The sequence below is a fragment of the Carlito syrichta genome, unplaced genomic scaffold (genome assembly GCF_000164805.1).
Source record: "Carlito syrichta isolate Samal-C Ts95f unplaced genomic scaffold, Tarsius_syrichta-2.0.1 Scaffold306694, whole genome shotgun sequence".
NCBI classification, from domain to species: Eukaryota; Metazoa; Chordata; class Mammalia; order Primates; family Tarsiidae; genus Carlito; species Carlito syrichta.
The window spans coordinates 887442-909596 of NW_007250790.1; the positions used below are offsets into that span (position 1 = coordinate 887442).

The 22155-nt window shown below is 34.7% G+C and overlaps 1 protein-coding gene across 3 annotated transcripts in view; it reads right to left on the reverse strand.

The window, feature by feature from the left end:
* Window positions 1–22155, reverse strand: part of TUSC3 (tumor suppressor candidate 3) — a 250356-nt gene that overhangs the window by 4011 nt on the left and 224190 nt on the right. For 2 of the 3 annotated variants that reach the window (XM_008063270.2, XM_008063268.2), the window contains 3 exons: window positions 17041–17115; window positions 13026–13116; window positions 3158–3222 (listed from right to left, as the gene is read on the reverse strand). In XM_008063270.2, the coding sequence (XP_008061461.1) occupies window positions 3204–3222; window positions 13026–13116; window positions 17041–17115 (185 nt within the window). In that variant the 3' untranslated portion in view covers window positions 3158–3203. The remainder of the gene's footprint in view (window positions 1–3157; window positions 3223–13025; window positions 13117–17040; window positions 17116–22155) is intronic. The other variant, XM_008063269.2, reaches the window with a different exon arrangement.

The following is a 22155-nucleotide window of genomic DNA, read 5'->3' on the forward strand; positions in this document are numbered from 1 at the left end:
GGAAGGCTGAGGCGGAAGGATCACTGGAGCCCAGCAGGTCGAGGCTGCAGTGGCCGGGAGTGGCCACTGCACTCCAGTCTGGGCGACAGAGTGAGACTCCAACTCAAAAAAAAAAAAAAGTTAGCTATTTTCTCAAATTCAGGCCATCTAAAATCAATTTCAATCAGGATTCAACAAAGATCTACTGACCATCTATTGCAAACAAGAGTATTGTACCTGGCGGGGGTGGGGGATACTGCAGGTAATGAAATAATTGAAAGTCATGGTTTTCATGTTTCCTTTATGTGAAGGAGCTAAAGACCTGTGCACAATTAAGTATAACCTAATGACATAGTTGATAAGATGGCAAGTACCTAGTGATACAGGAATTCAAAAACAGACGAAGGAAAACAAGTAAAATGAGGGACAGCGGCCCCAAGCAAAGGAGCTGAACGAAGACAGGCATCTAAGTATGAAAATGCAATCAGTGTTGTGCTCAGTATGACTAAACCAGGGGTCAGCACACTTTCTGTAGCCAAAAGGTAAATTTTAAAGTTTGTGGACCATGGGTCTACAGACTGTTGTAATACAAAAGCAGTCATAGACAATACCTAAGCAAATAAATTTGGTTGCGCTTCAATAAAACTTTATTTATGGACATTGAAATTTAAATTTCATTTAATTTTCACATGTCAAAAAATGTGGTTTGATTTTGCTAACAATTTAAAATTGTAAAAATCATTCTTAGTTTGTGGGGTACACCAAAAGAGGCAGCAATTGCTAACTCCTACACTAAACCACGGGGTATACTGAAAATTGTACCATAAGAAGAGACAGACGGGACCAAATTTAAAATGCTTATTTCGCTGTGATACATGCAATGATATTTATCATTACATAGCTAGGATAATATATATACATATATATAAATAAAATAGTTAATGGCATTAAAATATGCTCATGAACTATGAAAGAAAAACAAGCAGCTTACAAAAATAGATCATAAAATCCTTCCCAAAGTTCAAAATACATACATACAAGCTAAACTACTGACATTCAATAACCTGGGTATTGGAACTATTAATAAATTTTATTTTCTTCATTTTGCTTAACTGTATCTTCTAGAAGAAGCATGTATTAATGTTTTCCTTCTCTTTCTTATTAGCTGTTAATGGATTTTGATGAAGAAGAAACATAATCAGTGCATATCTTAAAATAATTCTATCATTACCATAGAATAAGTGATGGATAATAAAGGATAATGACTTAGGTATGGAACTCAGGAGAAGGGTCAGGATTTGATATGTATATTTGGGACTGAGAAGTAATTTTAAAAAGGTGTAAGAGTACCCTGTTACAAAATCCAGGGTATAAAGTTTCAAAGATGGACTCCTCAGCTAAAAAGCCAAAAAGGTCTCTTGAAGAGTACTCTGTATTTGGTCACTGGGTGGTCACTAGAGACCAAGAATAGATCAAAAGCATATCTGTTTCTTTTTCCTTCCTGTGCAATACATGAACAGGTATCAAATAATGACTTGCTGGTTGTTTTGATTTTTACTTATCTTGAATCAACTACTCCTTCTGTTTCCAGTGTTTTGAAAAACCAGAATATACATTTGTTCTTGCATGAATGAATGCTGTCCAACTGAAAGCTGGTTACATTGTCTACTGAGATCTTCAGCTGGACAGTTGTCCTATACACTGCTTTACTTCCTATGTCAAACTGGGAAGGGAGGTAGGGAGACCTGATGGTTACATAATGGCACTGTGTCTCACTTATCTGGCTAAGGGGCAGCTGCTCAGAGTTCATTTTGGTACACACCTCCCCCAAAAAATGCAGAAGAAAAAGAAAGGCCTGATGTCTTCACTAAGGAGATAGGCTGGTGATAGAATTTTCATTCCTGCTCTATTGGCCTTGTGCTTAGTGCATTCTTCTTAAAATTCTTCTTAACCTTTACTCAATATTCTTAAATGTTTTCTGAGAATACCAGGGAGAAGCACCTTGTGGTTGTTAACTAGATCTCTTTAGCCAAAAGTCCTAGGACTCTCTTTCTCTCTTCTTGGTAAAGAATGCTACTTATTTCAGAAAAGTCTTCAAGTCTGAAACAAATGGTTTTCTAAAAAGGTCTATAGAAATTCAGGGTTTCGTTAAGAGTAGGAAAGAGATCTTCAGGGTTGGAAGTCTTTTTATATCTATAATTTCATGGGGTAACAGCTATCAAGTCTCCTAGTGCTGAGGCCAGTTCTCTACACAGCCTGCACGGAGAGGCACACTTTGGTGTTGATGACATGGCTGGTAATAATTAGAAATGCCAGAAATATGGGCAGTAGGTCGGGGCAGGATAAAAGAACAATAGAGCTAGTAGGTGGGATAAGGAACAGATGAAGAACAAATAACTCTTTTGGACCACAGGAGTTTCCCACTCCTCCTGCTTTTGCTGAATGTGTGGAATTTCTGCTAGAATAAGGAAGATGCATGTCCATAATGAAATAATACTTTAGAGCTACCTTTGATGTATATATTGCTTTAGACCTGTGTTCCCTGGGTTTGATGGGGTGGCGTGTACAGCCAAGAATTAGAAAAAAAAAAAAACGGATTCTAAATTTTCTACAAAAACTACTTACAACTTATATAACAGTTCCTAGTATATATTTCTTAAATTATCAGATGCTGACTTTACAAAGTTTTTAGTATGTTAACAATTTGGAAGAATAGTATTTTTTTTATTAATCTTGGATATTAGAGTTTATATTATTTGTTAATAGGAAAAAGGATTTGATTACATATACCCTAGGTTGAATTAAATATATGTTGGTAGATTGTTCTAGTTTTGCTTTTCGTCCCTACGTCATAACAAAGTAAAGAAAATGAAATTACATTTTGTTTGGGGTAGAAGAAATGTGTATGTATGAGTACAATCATTTTTTAAAAATAAACTGTCAAATGATTAACTCCACAGGTCAAACTCTACTGATAGAAATGTGTATCTGAGGACTTGTTCCTGTAGCAACTAAGTATAACAACCTAAGATTGGAATATGGGATATCACAGTTAAGAGTTGTGTCACATTTGTAAAACAATAGTTTGCTGTAACTTGTCTTATTTATGATATAAATATTATGGTCTTTATTTGAAAAATGAGGAAAACTGAGGTTCAGAGAAGATTAAAAGACTTGCCTGCGGTTATAGAGTTTTTAAGTGCCATGGTCCAAATCACATCTTCTCACTCAAAGTCCAGATCACTTTCCAATACACCACAATGAAATACAACAATATGGAAAAAATAATCCTTAAGATTCAATTTCCATTTGTACAATATTATTACAAGATTTAGTACCACATTCTTTATCTATATATAATAGGGGACAGACAATGGTGCCTTTATAAAACTCCACCTTTTCTCTGAATCATCTCTAAATCTTTGGAACTTTCTAATTTATTCTGTAAAGCTGAAACTCAGCCTGAGAAAGGCAATACCAGTGAAATTCTTGTCAAAAGTATGTGCTGTAAGCTGATCACACACCATTTATATATATTTTTTCTATTTGTACAGTATAATACTGTGTTTTTATTTTCCCTAGAGATGAAAAATGTACATTTAAGATGTATAAATGGATGTGATACTACTATACACACATCCTGGTATTTTTTTTTGTCTTGTGCTTGTTTACCATCACACTTTTCTAAAATTTACATGAATGCCTTACATTTCAGCTGTTATTATGTACTTTACCTTATTGAATGTCATTCCACTTTTCTGTCATTATTCATCATCTCTCAGAATAACCAAGGGCATTATGAACTACAAACTTCTTTTTAAGACAACGAAAGACTTTCTCTGTCCACTGTAAGCTTAATTTACTTTCTGTTTTTTACATGATGTAGGCCACCTCAATCAATTTGGGTTGCAATAGCTATCTTTAGAGCTCAGGTTTCAGGAATAACTATCTTTCCACACATGCCTTTAGTTGTGTGGAACCACTTGAGGACTCCAATAAGTGTTGTTCCAGGTGAACTGCATCTTTTGGAGTTGTGCAATGTGGCAAACCAATACTCCTAACCTTATATATTTCTATTTTAATGGTTCCTGTTGCATTTAATGGAAGTAGATAAGGAATGAAGTTTTCAAGTAAACAGATTCAATTAGCAAGTATATGATGAGCACCTACTATGTGCACAGCACTTTGGAGGTATAAAAAAGGTATTTGTCAATAACTCAAATATATTCTAATCTTTTGGAAGGAGAAGAACTTAAACACATGAAACAGTTACACACAGATACTTAATGAAAAATGTAAAGTACTACTGAATAATCAAGTGCTAAAATGGCTAAAACAGGTGAAAAAAGGTAGATGAAGTATGTAATTACTGAGGACCCACTACATTTCAGAGACTACAAATTGATTATTTATTGATAATTTATATCTATAAAATTCTGAGGTAGGCATTTTTATCCAAAGTTTGTAGATGAAGAAATGGATTTAACAAAGTTAAATATACTAACCAAAAGATATACAAGTAAGAAGAAAAATCTAACAGGTGAGCCTGTTTTCAACCCTATAAAGCCATTATTTTTGAACTGAGGGAAAATGAGACACAGGAGATGAGTTGCTAACTCCAAATCCCAAAGTTAGTGAAAAGAGGACCCAGGACTCAAACCTAGATTTATCTTAACAGAGCCAGAGCTCTTAATTAATGTTCAAAATTAAGCCTCAAACTTGAACTCAGGTCTTCTGCAGCGATTACTGTTGTTTTTTCCACTCTTCTACACTACCTCTCTAAGACAGAGTCTTCTGAATAGTTAGGAAGCAAAGTGATAGAATTAATATAGAATATTTCATCTTAATTTGGAGATTTGCTGTGCCACAGATGTTCTTACAGAAGTCTTTTGAAGAAAATTGTTGTGAGTACATAGTGCCAGTAGGAAATGTTGATAAGTAAAGACTATCACATACCCCTACTAGCGCTTTGCTCTTCCTAGAAAATGGGGCAAGCACTAAAGTTAATTTTCATTTAATATACAAAAGGAATTCATTGCTATCACTGGAATAATAGTTCCTCTTCCTCTAAACTATGGCTCAGATGGTAATTAGATCAAATTCATAATAATCCTGATATTTCACTGGTAGTTTCAAGGGACTCAAGAGTACAATTAACTTCACCACAAGGTTCAGGGAAAGCTTGTTCTTCATTTAACTGAATTATGTAGATATAAAACAAAGCTACTTAATCTTCAGTGTAAAAGGAAAACTTTTTAGAAAAAAGATTAAGTACACATTTAAGATATATGTATCAGAATGAATGATGATAATAATTAGCATCAAACATTTATTGATGTACCAGGCAATGTGCTAAATAATTAACATGTATTCTCTCACATAACTTTATAGTAGTCAAATGAGGTATGAAAAGTAATCTTCATTTACAAATGAGAAAACCTAGGTTTAGAAAAGTTAAGCAACTTGCCCAAGGTCCCATTGCTAGTAGCAAGAAAACCGGGAATTTAAATCAGGGAAGTTTATTTGTGCTTAAAAGACAACCTGAGAAAATTTAGTAATGGCATAAAACATATTGTCAAGACAAAAATTGGGGGGAGACTGAAGGAAAGACAAATATTTAAAATAGATTTTTATCCCTTTAGCAGGTATGTTTCAACAAAGAAAACAACAATTATTATTATTTTTTTCAATTGGAGTCTCACTCTATCACCCAGGCTGGAGTGCACTGGCCACTCCCAGTCACTGCAGCCTCCACCAGCTAGGCTCTGGCAATCCTTCCGCCTCAGCCTTCCAAGTAGTTGGAACTACAGGCGCACGCTACCACACCCAGCTACTTTCTGATGTATTGTAGAGATGTGGTCTCGCCAAGTTGCCCAGGCGGGTCTTGAACCCGTGGGCTCAGGCAATTCACTCACCTCAGCCAAAGCGCTGGGATTACAGGCTGAGCCACCGAGTCCGGCAGCAATGTTAAAGTTAGTGTGAAGCGCTGAGAAAATATGATGAACAGCATAAATGTTTAAGGTTTTGTGAGGCTTAAGATTAAAATAAAAATGAAAATAAATAAAAACCAGAAAAAGAATCAATTCATGTAGAAGTAGTTAAGGGTTGCAGATTAAATAGGATTCAAAATTGTGAGGAAAGAATAAAAACAAAGTTTAAAGATAATTATAGATATACTCCTGTGTATCAGTGGTCCAAACATTTTAATTCACAGAATGTCAAAAAGAAGACATAGGGGCTTACAAAGGGCAGAGGAGTAACATCCAAAAAAATACGTTGGCATTAGAGCCTTAAGCCCACGGCCTTAAGCTGATTTTTAAAATAGTAGATGGTGTGGTGTTCAAATGTGCATTTTCACGAGCCTTATCAAGTACAGCTTTCAAGAGCTACTGTGAAGAAGAATGTCTATCTGTCTTTGCAGCTCATCTCTTTTTAAATATGTACACATGTTAAAATTAGGAAAGTCAACGATATAGTCTTGGCTGAGAAACTACTTCTCTTCTTTTACCCTTCAATGTATTTCTGTCATGAGTGGTGGACTGGTTTAGCTCCTAGTCCTTGAAGTTTATGATTCACTATTCTGGGTGTCTAAAACTCTTTGAAAATGGACATCTACAAATGTCTTTTCAGAAGTACTCAAGGCCAGGAAATACTTTCCAGAATATGTTTTATAAGTTTTCTTCCTGGAATGATGGTTTTCTGCATCTCATTCTCTTTCTCTACAAACTGCCTTAATCTGATAAGAACACTTTACAACAAAATCATGCAATATAATGCCAGTGTCATAGATAAATGCTTTTGGGAATAAAAAATAATTCCTTAAAAATGTTTTGCTATGTTCCTAATTGATAAAGCTTCCTCTACAGGATGAGTCAGTAGGAAAAGGTCTTTATTTCTTTTCTTTTTTAAAAAAATCAACTTCTCACCTTTCAACTAGTTTCATAACTTTCTCTATTCCTCTTTCATACTTACTTTTGTCATTACCTTTGTGCTTTCTCCAGTGAGCTAAATGAATAGATATGTATTTATTTTCCCCTGTACTGTCAGGTTTTCAGAATTTAGCTCAGGATGTGTCCAAATCTTTGATATATACTCTCTGCAGTCCTTTCAGTAACATTTGGTCTTCATGTTTATCATCTAAATATCACCATAATCATTCACTAGAGAGTTAGTAAGATTTCTGATAAAACAAAAGCTTACTCATAATGAAAATGGAGCAATGAAATAAAACAAAGATCCAAAGCAATAAAGATTATAGCTCAGATAACCAGCATATATACATGTGCTAGTCTAATAAAAGGTAATAAAAGTTTTTGAATGCAAACTTCTTGTTCCTGTTCATAATGCTCCCCATACTATATTTTGTTGGTGTAGAATGATACTGTAAATGTCATGAAGGACACATTTATACTTGCCAACAAAGCAAAAAACATGAGAGAGAATGATTGCAAGAAGGGACATATATTAACACTATAAGGATTTCTGGAAGCCTGATGAACAAATAGATCCATAGGAAAGACAGAAGGTAGAAAGACAGACAAATGGAAGTTCTCAAAAGGGCTGAAGAGAATTAATTAGAAGAGCTTAATGTGATATGGAAATAGATAATTAGATAAATTATTTAAGATGGACAGTGGAATAGCTGGATAACTAAGTTATGCAATTGGTGTAAGACAGATATCTCAAACACCTAAAGAGATCTAAAGAGAGATCATAAGGAATTCGAAGAAAAAAAGAGGAATCACATCTTCCACTGTGTAAACTATAGCAGCTTCCACTCAGTAAAGAACAGGATATAAAAATAATTTATATTGTTAGTTAATTAAGCTAATATTGTCAGCGAGCCTTAGTTCTTCTGTATATCTTCTTTTGCTTTATTTCATATATTTGTACTACTGAAGAAACTTGTTTAACATATAGGGGAAAAGTCAGATAAGCTTATAAATTCCTTGAGTAACGTTTTCTTCTTATTCTTGAACTACCTGAACTCACAAAGGAGGTCAAGAAAGCAGTAAGAAGTTACTATCTTAGTGCTGAACATCTAATTGTCAACATTTTTCTTAGATGCTTTGGCTATCACATTACTGAGGTTATTGTACATTTGACCTCATCTGTTCTTTACAACTTTGATTTTAGAGACATTTTCTACTTATAGGAATATAAGAATGAGATATCTACATAAAATAGAGCATAAGAGAGACAACAGAGCTGAGAGTTGAATGTTCTGCTTCTATTTCTAGAGACATTCTCTTGGTTTCATCTATAAAATGAGTTTCAACGAGATGATCTCCATTATCTGTTCTAGAACTAAAACTCCAGAACACTACAAACACTATGATGAACTAGAACATTATGATGCCGCCAGTCCCAAAAAATTCATCTGAAAAAATAACTGTTACTTGTTGGGAGCCAGCCTTGGAGGCCCGCCTGATTGACAAAGTCCAGGTGCGCTGCACCTTCGGAGTACCCTAGACCCGGCAGGAGCTGGACTCCGGCAGTTAGTGCTGCAAATATCTAGGGTTTGAATTAGAGAAGTATCTTACAGTTGACCCAAAGTAGAAAGAATATTTCCTTTAGTATATATGTTTTCCCTTTCATATTATTTGTCTAATTAGTACATTTTAAGCCTGAAATCTGTTCATTATTGAACAGTTCATATTAAGGGGCTCAAACTATAGCAGTATACTCAAAATCACCAGGATACCATGCACATATTTATCTTTCCATTTGTCTGTACAAGTCTTCAGGTTTTCTGTCCATGAAATACATCCTATCCCCCTTCAGGAATCATCACCACACTGTTTTCCATAGAAGTTGAACTAGTTTGCACTCCCACCAATAGTATAGAAGTATTCCCTTTTCTCCATATCCTAACCAGCATCTGTAGGCAATCCAGCAATCCCTCTTCTGGGAATATACTTAGAGGAACTCAAGTCATTCTGCAAAAAAGATACCTGCACACACATGTTTACTGCAGCATTATTCACAATAGCAAAAACATGGAACCAACTGTGCTGCCTATCAAAACTAGACTGGAAAAAAAAAACAATGTGACACATATATATGATGGAATATTACGCAGCCATAAAGAAGGACAAAACTATGGACTTTGAAGCAACTTGGATGGATTTGGAGTGTATCATACTCAGTGATCTATCACAGAAACAAAGAACTCTGAGTATCACATAGTCTTACTCATAAGTGGACCCTGAACACCTGTCAGAATACTGCAAGAAAGGGATTGGCAGTAGCGGGACACTGCCAGGAGGGGGGACAAATAAAATCAACAAGGGTGCCTGATCCTAATCCAGGTGAAGTGAGGGCCAATAGGAGGCCCAAACTTCATCTGTGCCTAGACCACTTATATACCCAATCCTGACTTGTTCCCCACATCTTTAAATTTAAAAAATATCAAAATTAGAAAAAGTATCCTTAAGAAGCAAAAAATAAAATAAAATAAAATAAAAAATAAATCTCAGCCCCCTTTGTCTTCTTTGTCTAAATGCTGCCATGAATTTTAGCCTAATTCAAGCTTCTTCTGGAGTCTTCCTGTCTCACTCAAACCCACAGTGATCTTTCCACCTGTAAATTATTTCCCTATGACAGATATGCCATTTAGCTTGTGATATTTTACATTTTTATTCCCTGCTATAGGCACTGTTTCAAGGATGTACTTTTCCTCTCCAAACAGATTAAAAGTATTTCATAGCAAGCATCCTGGCATGTATATAAAGAATTTACTTAATAACTAAAAGAAATAAACTGAAACAGATAGGCAACTGTAAAGTCGTATGGCACCTAGTTGCCTAAGACTGTTCACAAAACAGTTATATCAGAATGACCTGGGTAACTGATATTCAACTGATTGTTAAGACCCATTCTTGGAGAGTCTGACTCAGTTGGATATGTTATAAGAATAAAAAGTCAGACTTTAGGAATATCTCAGAATGTCAAGGTCTTGCACACCTCTTTTCCAAACACAGATGAGCTGAATTAAATACTACCCTGTTCTAACTTATTTGGTGCTTTTATTTTTTATAGGGCTCTGTCATTGTATTTGGCTTCGCTTGGATATGCCTAAGAAACAGATGCTTAATTTTCACTCAGCAGAGTCTTTCTTTAAATAGCACCAACAAAATTAAACACTTGACATGTAAAGATTATACTGATGAATAGAAAGTCTGTGGTAAAGAAGATACCTTCAAGGAATCCAGTGAGTGGACCATGATGTATGAGGTAGACAGGCATCACAGTTCTATTTAACTTGGGTGCCCCATACTGGATACTGAAAAATTTAACCAATCATGACCTTTCTCTCTAAGAAAGTTCACAAACCACATGTAGAGAGTAAGACTAGTAGCATGGGTAGGAGCCAAAGACACAGAGAGGATCCAATGAGATGAAGAGGAGGAGAGTACAAAGAAATTATTCAATAGTAACAGTGGTAGGAGAATTTGAGACAATAGATAAATAATTGAGTTACTTCTGGAGCATGGGATGAGAGCAGTCAATTTATGTTGTTGAATGACCTATTTTCTGAACCTTTTCCAACATCTGTGAGATCTAATTGTGTGGCAACTAGGATTTTAACTGTCTTACTTGCTTCTCCATATATCTTTATAATAAGCCTATTATCTAAAATAGCGTGATGGCCTCTTGGTTACCTGAATCTAAAACTGCCTACCAGGACAGCTAAGCTTTATCTATCTTGCTTAAATCAATCTGGTAAACACACATACAACATAACAAATGGCAGAGCACTCTGAAGAGCTGTCACAGCAGCCAGAAGCCTGCCTTCCATTTCTCTACACTGAGCTAGCATACCCGATTTCCCAAGTGCTTTGATAGGCTCTCTTCTGATTCTGTTTCTTGGCAGCTCCTTCCTATGGATTTCATCTAATCTATGTCAAATTTCATATTCACAAACCACTCTTAGGTGTAAATTTCATCTCTGACTACTTCATCTACATCTCCAGCCTTGAGAAGTCTGCTGAAGGCAAACTCATCCCTTGGAAGCCTTGACAAGGGTGTGGGACTAGGTACACAATAAGAATACTCAAATGCCACATTCTTCCAGAAATAAGTAGGCATGTATGCTGGTTCAGGTATGCTTACTAAGTATATCTAGAGTTAGGCCAAGGATATGTATTTTGCAAAGTTTTACAGGGGTAACTTATATGTTCAATCCTAGCACTGGAAATTTATTGTACCAATTGACAACTTCTCCTAGGGAAAAAGTACAAACTTAAAAACACGCAATATCATAATGAACATAGTGCTGTCAAATTTAACATTATTATAAGGAACTAGTCAAACTTTAATTTTTCTATACATTTTAGTCATTATATTGTTGTGTCAGAGAACAATCTAGATAGGGAGTGATATCCTAGGTATGATTATGTGCTGTGATATACAAGAAAAGTTGGAATCCGTCCTCTACTTTTCATTACTTTCTGTCAACTAAATAGGGTCTAAGAAGTTCATGACATCCCATACCATAATTCATCTTTTTGTATAAATAAATATAAATCTTTTTGTATAAGTAAAACCTTTCCTTAACATATTTTAAGTACTATAGATTGAAATGAAGTGACTTTTAGCGTTCTCAGCATCCTAGATAAGATGTACAATGCAGAGTATTTCTATTAATTTACAGATTCCATTAGAGAGTATGTATGTCAAACTGAAAAAAATCATACAAAACCATGAATCTTAGGGTGGGGAGAAGAAACAATAACTTCATATTATTTTTTTAGTATTACTTAATGTTAGATTTGATTAATTTCATTTCACATCCTCAAAACTAATTTGACTAGCTATCTAATGTCAATAATAAAATGAAGAAACTTGAAATTTTGCTTGCCTTTCTCATAACTCTTTTTGTCCACTCTTTTTAAAAATTTATTTATACTGCATGCAGGATTTAAGCCAGCTGATCCCACAACTCAGATCTGATGCCCATATTTCTTCCATTCCCCCAGTATATTTATTTTGAATGGGTGTTGGGAAGAAGAGAATTGAAGACGTGTCTTTGGCCATATGAGAAAATAGAGGTGGGGTTTAGGAGTCTTATTCTTCCATTATAATCCCATAATCAGATCTTTCTTTTATGGGATTAGTTTTGTCCCCCAGATAAAGCTATATACTCTCAAAATGTCCACTGGTTACACATGGAAGGGATGTATGGTATCATGAGCTTTTATTTTCCATCAACAGAGTTCTACTACCTCAGTAGTGTCTTCAAAATCCCTGAGAAATAAAATACAGGACTTTTACCCCTTCATAGAGAAAGATGGGCTAAACTAAAAGACTCCCTAGAGACGGAGAAAATAACATAGTTATTTAAGAAAAGTTGACAGAGGAATATGCTCAAGAAGTGAATGTACAAGTATGCCTAAATCGTAAACCCGATCAACCATAATTTGGCATATCTACTTAGGGTTCTTTAGAGAAAGTGTAGTTTAGTAATAATAACGTGGTCTAAGAATGAATTTTCAACATCTTTCTGATTATGTTGATGAATACTAATTCTAAGAATGATGATATCTAGTGACCAATGATAATTTTATCATTTATTTTTTTCCTTTAAAATGGGCTTTTCTTATACTGAAAAGTTAATTTTACTGCAGAATCACAAAGATAATATAAGTTTATTAGACACTGAACAGTAGATTATTTGAGAAAACAATCTTGCAAATTAAGTCAAAATTGTGATGACTAGACAAACCGAGAAAGAAAAAAATTTTGATGAAGTCCATAAAACTAAAAACTCATTTTGTTAATGTATATGTACATATATAATAGTGTACATGCATGCCTAAAATGAAACTGTACCCTGCTTCGGCAACAAGAACTATGCCTTGTATCTTCTTTATATAGTCTACTATGCTGAACACATGGCAGGTGCTCAAAACTCACTTAACTGAATTTTAAAATCTCATAGCAAATGAGCTAGCTACTTCATATTAATCCTTAATTATAAATTACTATTGCAATTCTATTTATTCTATAAGTTAGAAACATTCAAATTAGTATAAAAATATTACCTATAAGGATAGCCATGGTACTTGGAACGAAATATTGAAAGTAGAAAACTGAAGAAGAAGACCACCAGGCCTAATCCAACTAGGCAAATTACTAGAAAGAGACAGAAAATACCATTAGTGTCTAGAAACGTGACAACTCAAATGTTTAACTTGCAAAATGCATTCAATTACTGTATACATATGTTTAATAGTTTATGACACATACAGGTACAACAAACCAGATAATCTCCAATACTAGGTATTCACTATTATCCACATTCTTTTCAATGACAGTGTACTATTTTGTATGTGACAACAACAAAATTGACTGATCTAAGTATCCTGGTGGTTTTCTTTTCTTACAGAGTTTCCACAAATACTAAAATGCCCCAGAGGGACCAAAACAATATAAAATATGCGATAAACCACAAACAAGGTTATCAGTCTCTGCATTATGAAACATTGGCTACATTTGTAGGGACATTTACATCATTAGAACACCAAATATAATTCCTTTCCAATGCCATGCAATATTTTACAAACAAATATACTTTAAGGTTCTTGGCTAGATTATTGCCTCAGTAAAAAGCATGTTACTTAGAAATAGTTGATCCTAGTGTATAGAAGGCTAGGAATAAAAAAGTTAAAGAGTAAGAAAATATGCTTTCAGTGACAGCCAAAGGAGAGAAAACTCCCCTCAACAGCAAGTAATAGCATAAAGTATTGTTGTTATTGTTTGTTTTACAAATAACCAAAAGGCATATGTTACAGTAGAATGCAATGTGGTCATTATTATTACTCTGTCCAAGAAACGTTGACAATAGACTTTTTTTAGTTTCCTTTTTTTGTCTTGTTTTGAGTTAGAGTCGCACTCTGTTGCTCAGGCTGGAGTGCAGTAGCATACTCACAGCCACCCCAAAGTCGACCTGCTGGGCTCTTTGAATCCTTCCGCCTCCACGTAGCCAGAACTACAGGCACACACTACCACGCCGGGCTAATTTTTTTTTAAATTTATTGTAGAGATGAGGTCTTGTCAAGTTGCCTGGGCTGGTCTCAAACCCACATGCTCGGCAATTCACTTGCCTCAGCCTTCCAAAGTGCTGGGATTACAGGTTGAGCCACGGAGCCCAGCCTAGTTTCCTTTTTATATGACTGTGGGCGTTTTACTCTAGAGCAGATGAGTAATAAATGTATTGGGTTTATTTTGATATTATTTTGGGTATGTAATTTTAAAAGATTCATTGCTATTGTTATTAAAATAAAGCTAAGCATGCTTATAAAATTTAAATGCTTAAAATTAGAAATAGAACATTTGCCCAATACTTAACATCCTTTCATTAGTTTCAGGGAATTCTAAAAAGTACTTTAAAGTTATCTGAAAAAATTCTTTATAATAGAGAGAAGTCAAGAGAAAAAAGATTAAAGACACTGAAGTGGAAGAAAATGAAGAAAATTAAGCAGATTCATATGCTTCTATAATAATGAAATATGGTTTAAAATTTTTTTCTAACATATAAATAAAAGCAGGTTTAATTACAATCCTAGAAATCAGGAAGTAGATAATGTATGGCATTGTCAAAATATGGTTTTCCAATCTGTCAGTCAGTTTTTATTCAACTCTGCTGGAGTATCATTCTCTAAGTTTTGAGTATAAACTGTGAAACATCACAAGCGTTTACTAGCATCCAATTCAGCTTCTGTGACATTTCATTTCAAACAACATTCATGCAGTTGAACTTCAAATAAATATTGGCAGAAAACAAAGGTAAAAAATGGGTTTCTAAATATGACAAATTGAAAAACTCCTTTAAAAAAAGTTATAGAATATACAAGTATGACAGACACCAGGCCCTAGGTACAGCATATTAATAACTTTGCTTATAATAATCATATTAAACCTAGAATTACACAATGGTTTCCATTATACCTTCTCAAATCTGATACTTCCTTTTCTGCTTTTAGTAACCACATTGGGTTGCTCTCCATAGGGAATGAGGCTCAAAATACGCGATCAAGTAAAGCAATATATTTTCTTGATTCTATAAGTGGAACAAAATAATGTCTCTGTACTTCTATATGAGGAAGAGAGAGGGACTGAGTGTAGCAAAGGGTTAGTAATTAAAATAAACCATGGCACCTCGTATGAGATAGCATACGTATAAAAAAATTCCATGATGAGATGGAAGTATGCTGACCTGGACAATATTAATAACCATAGTAGTTGGGCCAAATAAAAAACAGAAATCACATTAGAATCAAAGAGAAGTAATTTTAAAATATATTTCCCAATTCTCTTACTCTCACACTCTCTCACAAACACACACTCACATACACATGAATAAATAATTTGGGGGTGAAGCTGGGCTCGGTGGCTCAGCCTGTAATCCCGCGCCTTGGGAGGCTGAGGTGAGTGGACTGCCTGAGCCCGCGGGTTCGAGACCCGCCTGGGCAACTTGGCGAGACCTCATCTCTATAATAAATCAAAAAATCAGCCGGGCGTGGTAGCGTGTGTCTGTAGTTCCAGCTACTTGGAAGGCTGAGGTGGAAGGATCGCCGGAGCCCAGTGGGTCGAGGCTGCGGTGGCCGGGAGCGGCCACTGCACTCCAGTCTGGGCAATGGAGCGAGACGCCAACTCCAAAAAAAAAAAATTGGGGGGTTGAATGGAAGTTGAAGTTATTAAAGAAATATCTACCAAGAGCAAGTTGGAAGTAGTGATTTTATAATTCAATATCCTAGATGCCAGATTAAAAATTTCTTACTATTACCATTACTTACCTTAATATGACAGGATATACGATAAATATATAATAACATTAAGAGTGTGTCCTCATAAGCATGTTTGTCAATTCCAAGAAAATAACAGTTTATTCAAAAGATATATCATAAAATGATATTCAACAATGCTTAAGTAAAAATAGTAATGCACTCATTTCTTCTGTAGTCTCTTTACATAGCATTGTAGATAGCATCATTGAAAACTAAAAGGCAGTCTAAATTGTATAGCACATCCAAAATTTGACTTCTAAGTAGTCACAAATCACTATGAATTATTTATATATATGTTACACTAGCTAAATATTCAATACAGAAAGTAAGTCTATGTTTTCATTTTAAATATCTTAATAAATTACTTCTTTTTTCAGACACTTAAGCTCCTCACATATAAATTCTGGGTTTTAAAAAATTCAGATATGCAAAACGTAGTGAAAAGAAATGTTAATTATAGGTGTGTGGAGGTATAATCATAGACTTATATAAGGATTTGATATTAATTATTAAAAGGGCTGTAGCAGGGAACTGACTCTAAGCTCCTTTTTCCCCTTCTTGATCTATGCTCCTCAGGGCAGATTTTTCTCTATTAGTTCTTCTCTTTTTGTCATGTTAGAAAACTACATTTTTCTCCCCTATAGTTCTCTGAAAGCAATAGTCCCATCAAAGTATAAAACACAATTAACTTGCTTACAAAAATAACACTGGAACTTGGAGTTGTAAATCTTGGTATAACAATAGAAAAGGCAAAGTCCTAGAAAAAGACAGTATCAAGAGATGACTCCTTTCAAAATGCTAATAAAAGAAAGTTTGTAGGTAATTGGAAGATACTGTAATATTTCAGTGTACAAAACTTATGAAGAAGCTTCTTCATCTGACTTGGACTTTGAGTGCATACCAGACTCTTGTGGCATAAGGAACATATTATATGCCAACAAAGTCTCATAAGCCTTTGTAGGTGGGGATTACAACAAAGACCATGGCTTCTGCAGAAATGGATCACAGCAACCCTGACAAGAGTGAATGACCACTCTTCTCATATGCTATTCCATAGAAAATCACCCAATCCCATTTTGGACAAAAATATATTTTCAAGTATGTACACACACACCCCCCAGAAACAGAAAAAAAGTTACAAAAAATCTTAACCTTCTTTAAAAATTTATTTAAAGTTTATGTTTACAAAGGGCTTTTATATATCTCCCATTTGATTTAATGAATCTTAAGACTACAGTAAAATTACAAAAATACCAACACAGAGACTTACTCCGTCTTTTTCCAACATCTCCTTTGGAAGTTGCTGCCTCATTTAGAAGAACCATCCCCATGGTGATAGCAGCATCTGCAATAGTTGTCAAGGAAACCACAGAAATAGGTGCAAATAAAATTTATTAATTTTTCTGGATCTGAACGCAATGTTCCAAAATGGTTCCATTATAAAAGCACACAGTGGTAAATACAATTGATTCTTTTTATACAACATAAAATTACCATTCTTTGTGCAAATATATTTTAATTTTTAAAACTTTAACCTAGCCGGGCTCGGTGGCTCAGCCTGTAATCCCGCGCCTTTGGGAGGCTGAGGTGAGTGGATTGCCTGAGCCCGCGGGTTCGAGACCCGCCTGGGCAGCGAGACCTCATCTCTACAATAAATCAAAAAATCAGCTGGGCGTGGTAGCGCATGCCTGTAATTCCAGCTACTTGGAAGGCTGAGGCGGAAGGATCGCCGGAGCCCAGCAGGCGAGATTGTGGTGGCCGGGAGCGGCCACTGCACTCCAGTCTGGGCGACAGAGTGAGACTCCAACTCACAAAAAAAAAAAAAAAAAAAAAAAAAAACTTTAACCTGAAACTTCAATTTGTGAGACTTAAGAGGCTAATTCTAAATACTCTTAAATTCCAGAACTTTCATAGTGCATAAAAATTATATGAACTTTCAGAACAAGTTATACATTATACATAAAGATATGTACTACTTATAGTTACAGTAGACACATTTCATTGGCAATCATAGAATATTTGAATGCATTCAGCATGATTTTTTTTTTCATTTTCACTGTGTGTGTGTGTGTGTGTGTGTGTGTGTGTGTGGTGTACAAAGCTTTCTTTTTCTTGACTTCCAAATGTGTTGTTTCGTAATTATTTTGTTTAGTTAATAAAACCTTTATTAAGGTCAGGTGTATCAAGCAGAAATTGTGAGGTATCCAATTACAAGCCTTATAAAAGCAAACACATTATAATAAAACAATTTAACAAATTTAGCAGGATTTTGAGCTAGCCATTTAATTGTTTGACATTTTAAGAATGAAAACACAATTGCTTTTGTATTTAATGTCTGCTTGAAATAGGATGGATATATTCAAGCCCTGCTGAAAGATGTCAAAGATTTAAAAAAAATGATGGGAGCTTTTATCCTTTATAAAATATTCCTTGTCATGCTATTCAAATATTTTTGACGTTGTCTACTCTTAAGATTTTTCAGCTCATCAATTCTGGAAATATATTATGCAATATGCCCAAATTACTAGTGAATTAAAAAAATGAAGAGAAAAAAATTCTAGTCCCCAAATTACTCAATTTGCTTAATTTTATTATAATTTTTTTGTGTTCAATTTTACAGTGATGTATAACAGCATTACTAAGTCTCCTGTGCAGGATGTCTCTTGGTGCTTTTATTCCTAATAGCGAAGCTCAGAGAATATTGTTGGGTTATGTCTGTACGATTAAGTGGAGGAGGTCAAAGAAAATCCTTCACAGTGAATATTTCCACTCTAAATTTGTTTTCATAACCATATTATTTAACTTCCCATTATTATTATTATTATTTTATTATTATTTTATTTATTTATTTTTTTGAGTTGGAGTCTCACTCTGTCGCACAGACTGGAGTGCAGTGGCCGCTCCCGGCCACCGCAGCCTTCACCTGCTGGGCGCCGGTGATCCTCCCGCCTCAGCCTTCCAAGTAGCTGGAACTACGGGCGCACGCTACCATGCCCGGCTAATTTCTGATTTATGGTAGAGATGAGGTCTCGCCAAGTTGCCCAGGTTGGTCTCGAACCCGTGGGCTTGGGCAATCCACTCACCTCAGCCTCCCAAAGGCTCAGGATTACAGGCTGAGCCACCGAACCCGGCTGAACTTCTCATTATTAATAATTATAATATTTATATTTGAGAATTAGTTTCCATGATTTATTATCTAACATCTGGAAAATAAACGCCTGACTTCTCTAGTTAGGCATTTACATTTATACTGACTTCTATATACAAATGGTTTTCAAACTATTCTGCTTATTTTTAGCATTGAAACCCTTTTCTGGAAAATCACAAAACACAGAAACAAAAACCCTTATTTAGAAGCTTAATGTGTATGAGAGATCAAGTTCTTACCAGCCCTATGCAATGTCGACCAGCCCTACCACACACACACACCCACACCATTTACTTGCTACTTTTAGAGATCCATGACACAATTTGAAAAACACAGAAAGTTAGGTAATTACTAAATTCCTGGGTTTCAATCATATAGCAATGGCCTGAAAAGGACATTGTAAGATAATGACTTTTGTAGTATTATGTTATTACGTCTATAGATTTTTAATAATCATTATTATTAAAGTATTTTAGACAATCTACTTGCATAAATTACCCCAAGCTCATAGACACAGAACACTGTTAATAACAAAATGATGAGAAAAATGAATTAGGAGCTTGCTTCACTAAAACTGGTTATATGTAGGGTTGTTCTACTGCTTAATTCTGTTTTTCTGAGCAGACAGATGTGACTGATGTAGGTTCTTAACAAGGAGTGACTAGGTTTCCTCTTTAATCTTTTTTCTGCAACACTCATCTATATTCGTGTATAAATTTTAGTCTACATATTTAAATATACATATTTGATTTACTGAGTTTTCAAATAAAATTCTAGATTATTTTAGCTAAGACAAATTTTTAAAAATAAATTATCAAGATATTAATGGCATTTAAAAATAAATTTATGTAGATATTAAGAAAACATATTTACTTTATGATTCTATGTAAGTAGCTTCCTCACTTCCATTAATAAATTGTGGGGAAAATGGAACTATTTCTATTACTGAGTAAAGCTTACAAAAACTAAATGCTTGACAATTTTAATGGGGGTAAAGCTATACACTAAAATATTCTCAGTCAGGCTCAGTGGCTCAGCCTGTAATCCCGTGCTTTGGGAGGCTGAGATGAGTGGATTGCCTGAGCCTGCAGGTTAGAGACCCGCCTGGGCAACTTGGCGAGACCTCATCTCTACAATAAATCAAAAAATTAGCCGGGTGTGGTAGCGTGTGCCTGTAGTTCCAGCTACTTGGAAGGCTGAGGCAGAAGGATCGCTGGAGCCTAGCGGCTCGAGGTTGTGGTGGCCGGGAGCAGCCACTGCACTCTGGGTGACAGAGTGAGACTCCAACTCAAAAAAAATATATATATATATATTCTCAGTGTAAAATTTTACATGTATAAACACATATGTGCACAAATATATGTATCTTCTTATAAATATACAAAGACATGATCTCAGATAAAAGTTTATTATTCAAAAATATATTTTGTTGGACATTAACTATGATCACCCAAGGGTAATATATTCCTATTAGTGCATCTTCATATCTTGTTTACTCTTCTCCCTCTGAATCGTTACATTACAATGTTGAAAACTATGTGAGTAAAACATTTCTCATTTGAATTGCTTTTAAATTTCACACAAATTCAATGTAATGACAGAAAATTATGTATATGATTTTCACAAGTGTATCACATTCTATTGCTGTTTCTTATTGATGACATTTAAGTTGCTTCCAAATGTTTGCTATTACAAATTTTCCTGCAAATAATATCTTTGTATAGTTCTCCCAGTGTACGTGTGTGACACAATGTCTAGGGTCTACAACTAGGAGTAGAATTTTTGAGAATTTTAAGATTGGGTATGTGTATTTTCAATCTTGTTGGGTATAATCATTTTGTTCTTTAAGCAATGTAAGTTTTCATTTTTCTCACACTTCACTAACACAATATTGACAGACTATTATTTTTTTCACTGATAACAGTTGTATTAATAGCTTCCAGTTGATTCTGGGCATCTTTTGATATGTCATTCCTTTTGTTATTCTTTTGTATACTACTTATTTTTTTCCTCATTCCATAAGAATACTTGTTTTTGCTTATTAATCTCTAGACATTTTTCTTTCTTTGTAAATATAAACTGAAGCCGTATAGATTCTTCTACTTTATGTCTTGCCTTTAAAAATATTTTGTCATGTAGAAGGCTTAAATTTTAATGTGGCCAAATTTACTAATAATTTTCTCTATGAGTTTTGGTTATTGTTTCTTGATTTTGAAATTAATTCCTACCCCCAGGTCTTAAAACATTCTCTAGTCTTTTTTTCTAATAGCATTAAAGTCAGTCAGGTAACATCACTCTTCTGCCCACAACTTTCTAAATAGCTTCCCTTCTCACTCTGAGTAAAAAATCTAAACACCTCAAAACGGCCCAAGGTCATACATGATTTGCTCCCTGACCTCACTCTTCTGCTCCTCCTGTTTTTTTTTCTCTTATTCTTGTCCTAGCTATTCTTCCAATAATTAAGGCATCGCTCTGTTTCTGTATTTTTGACCTTGTTATACCCACTGGTTAAGTGATCTTCCCACAGATGTTCATTTAACTCCTCCCTCACTTCCATCAGAGATCTTATCAGAGAAACCTTCTTATACTGCCCTATTTCCTTTATCATGCTTTGTTTTTCTCTACAATGCTTTTTAAAGAAATTTCATATTGTATATAGTTTTTAGTTACTTACTGTCTTTATCCTGTCACTACAATGTTAGCTCAAAAGGGCAGGAACTTTGTTTTGTTCACTGTCTCACCAAGTACCCACAAATCTTTGATGTACAGACTATCATCTTTTGCTTACAAATAAGGAAAATGAAGCTCAGAAAGGTTGGAATAACTTGTTCAAAGTCACAAAACTAGGAAGTTAAACATGCAAACTAAAAAGAGTATAAAAGAGACGAAATTAGGGAGATACCAGGATTACATAAAATGAGAGTGTAGAAAAGAAAAAAAAAACAGCTAGATTTTAGCATAAAATGTCTTTCTGAAAAGACATTTGTTGTAGAGCACAGAATATTAAAAAATGTTTTACTTCTTGAATAACATTCATATTACAGATTTTACAGTAAAGCAAGACATAAAACACCAAAAAAGCCAATACATACAAAAATGTTTATATTATATAATTTTATAATTATATATGTAGTATATATATATATAATTATATATTTATTTATTTATTTTTTGAGCTGGAGTCTCAGTCTGTCGCCCAGACTGGAGTGCAGTGACCGCTCCCGGCCACCACAGCCT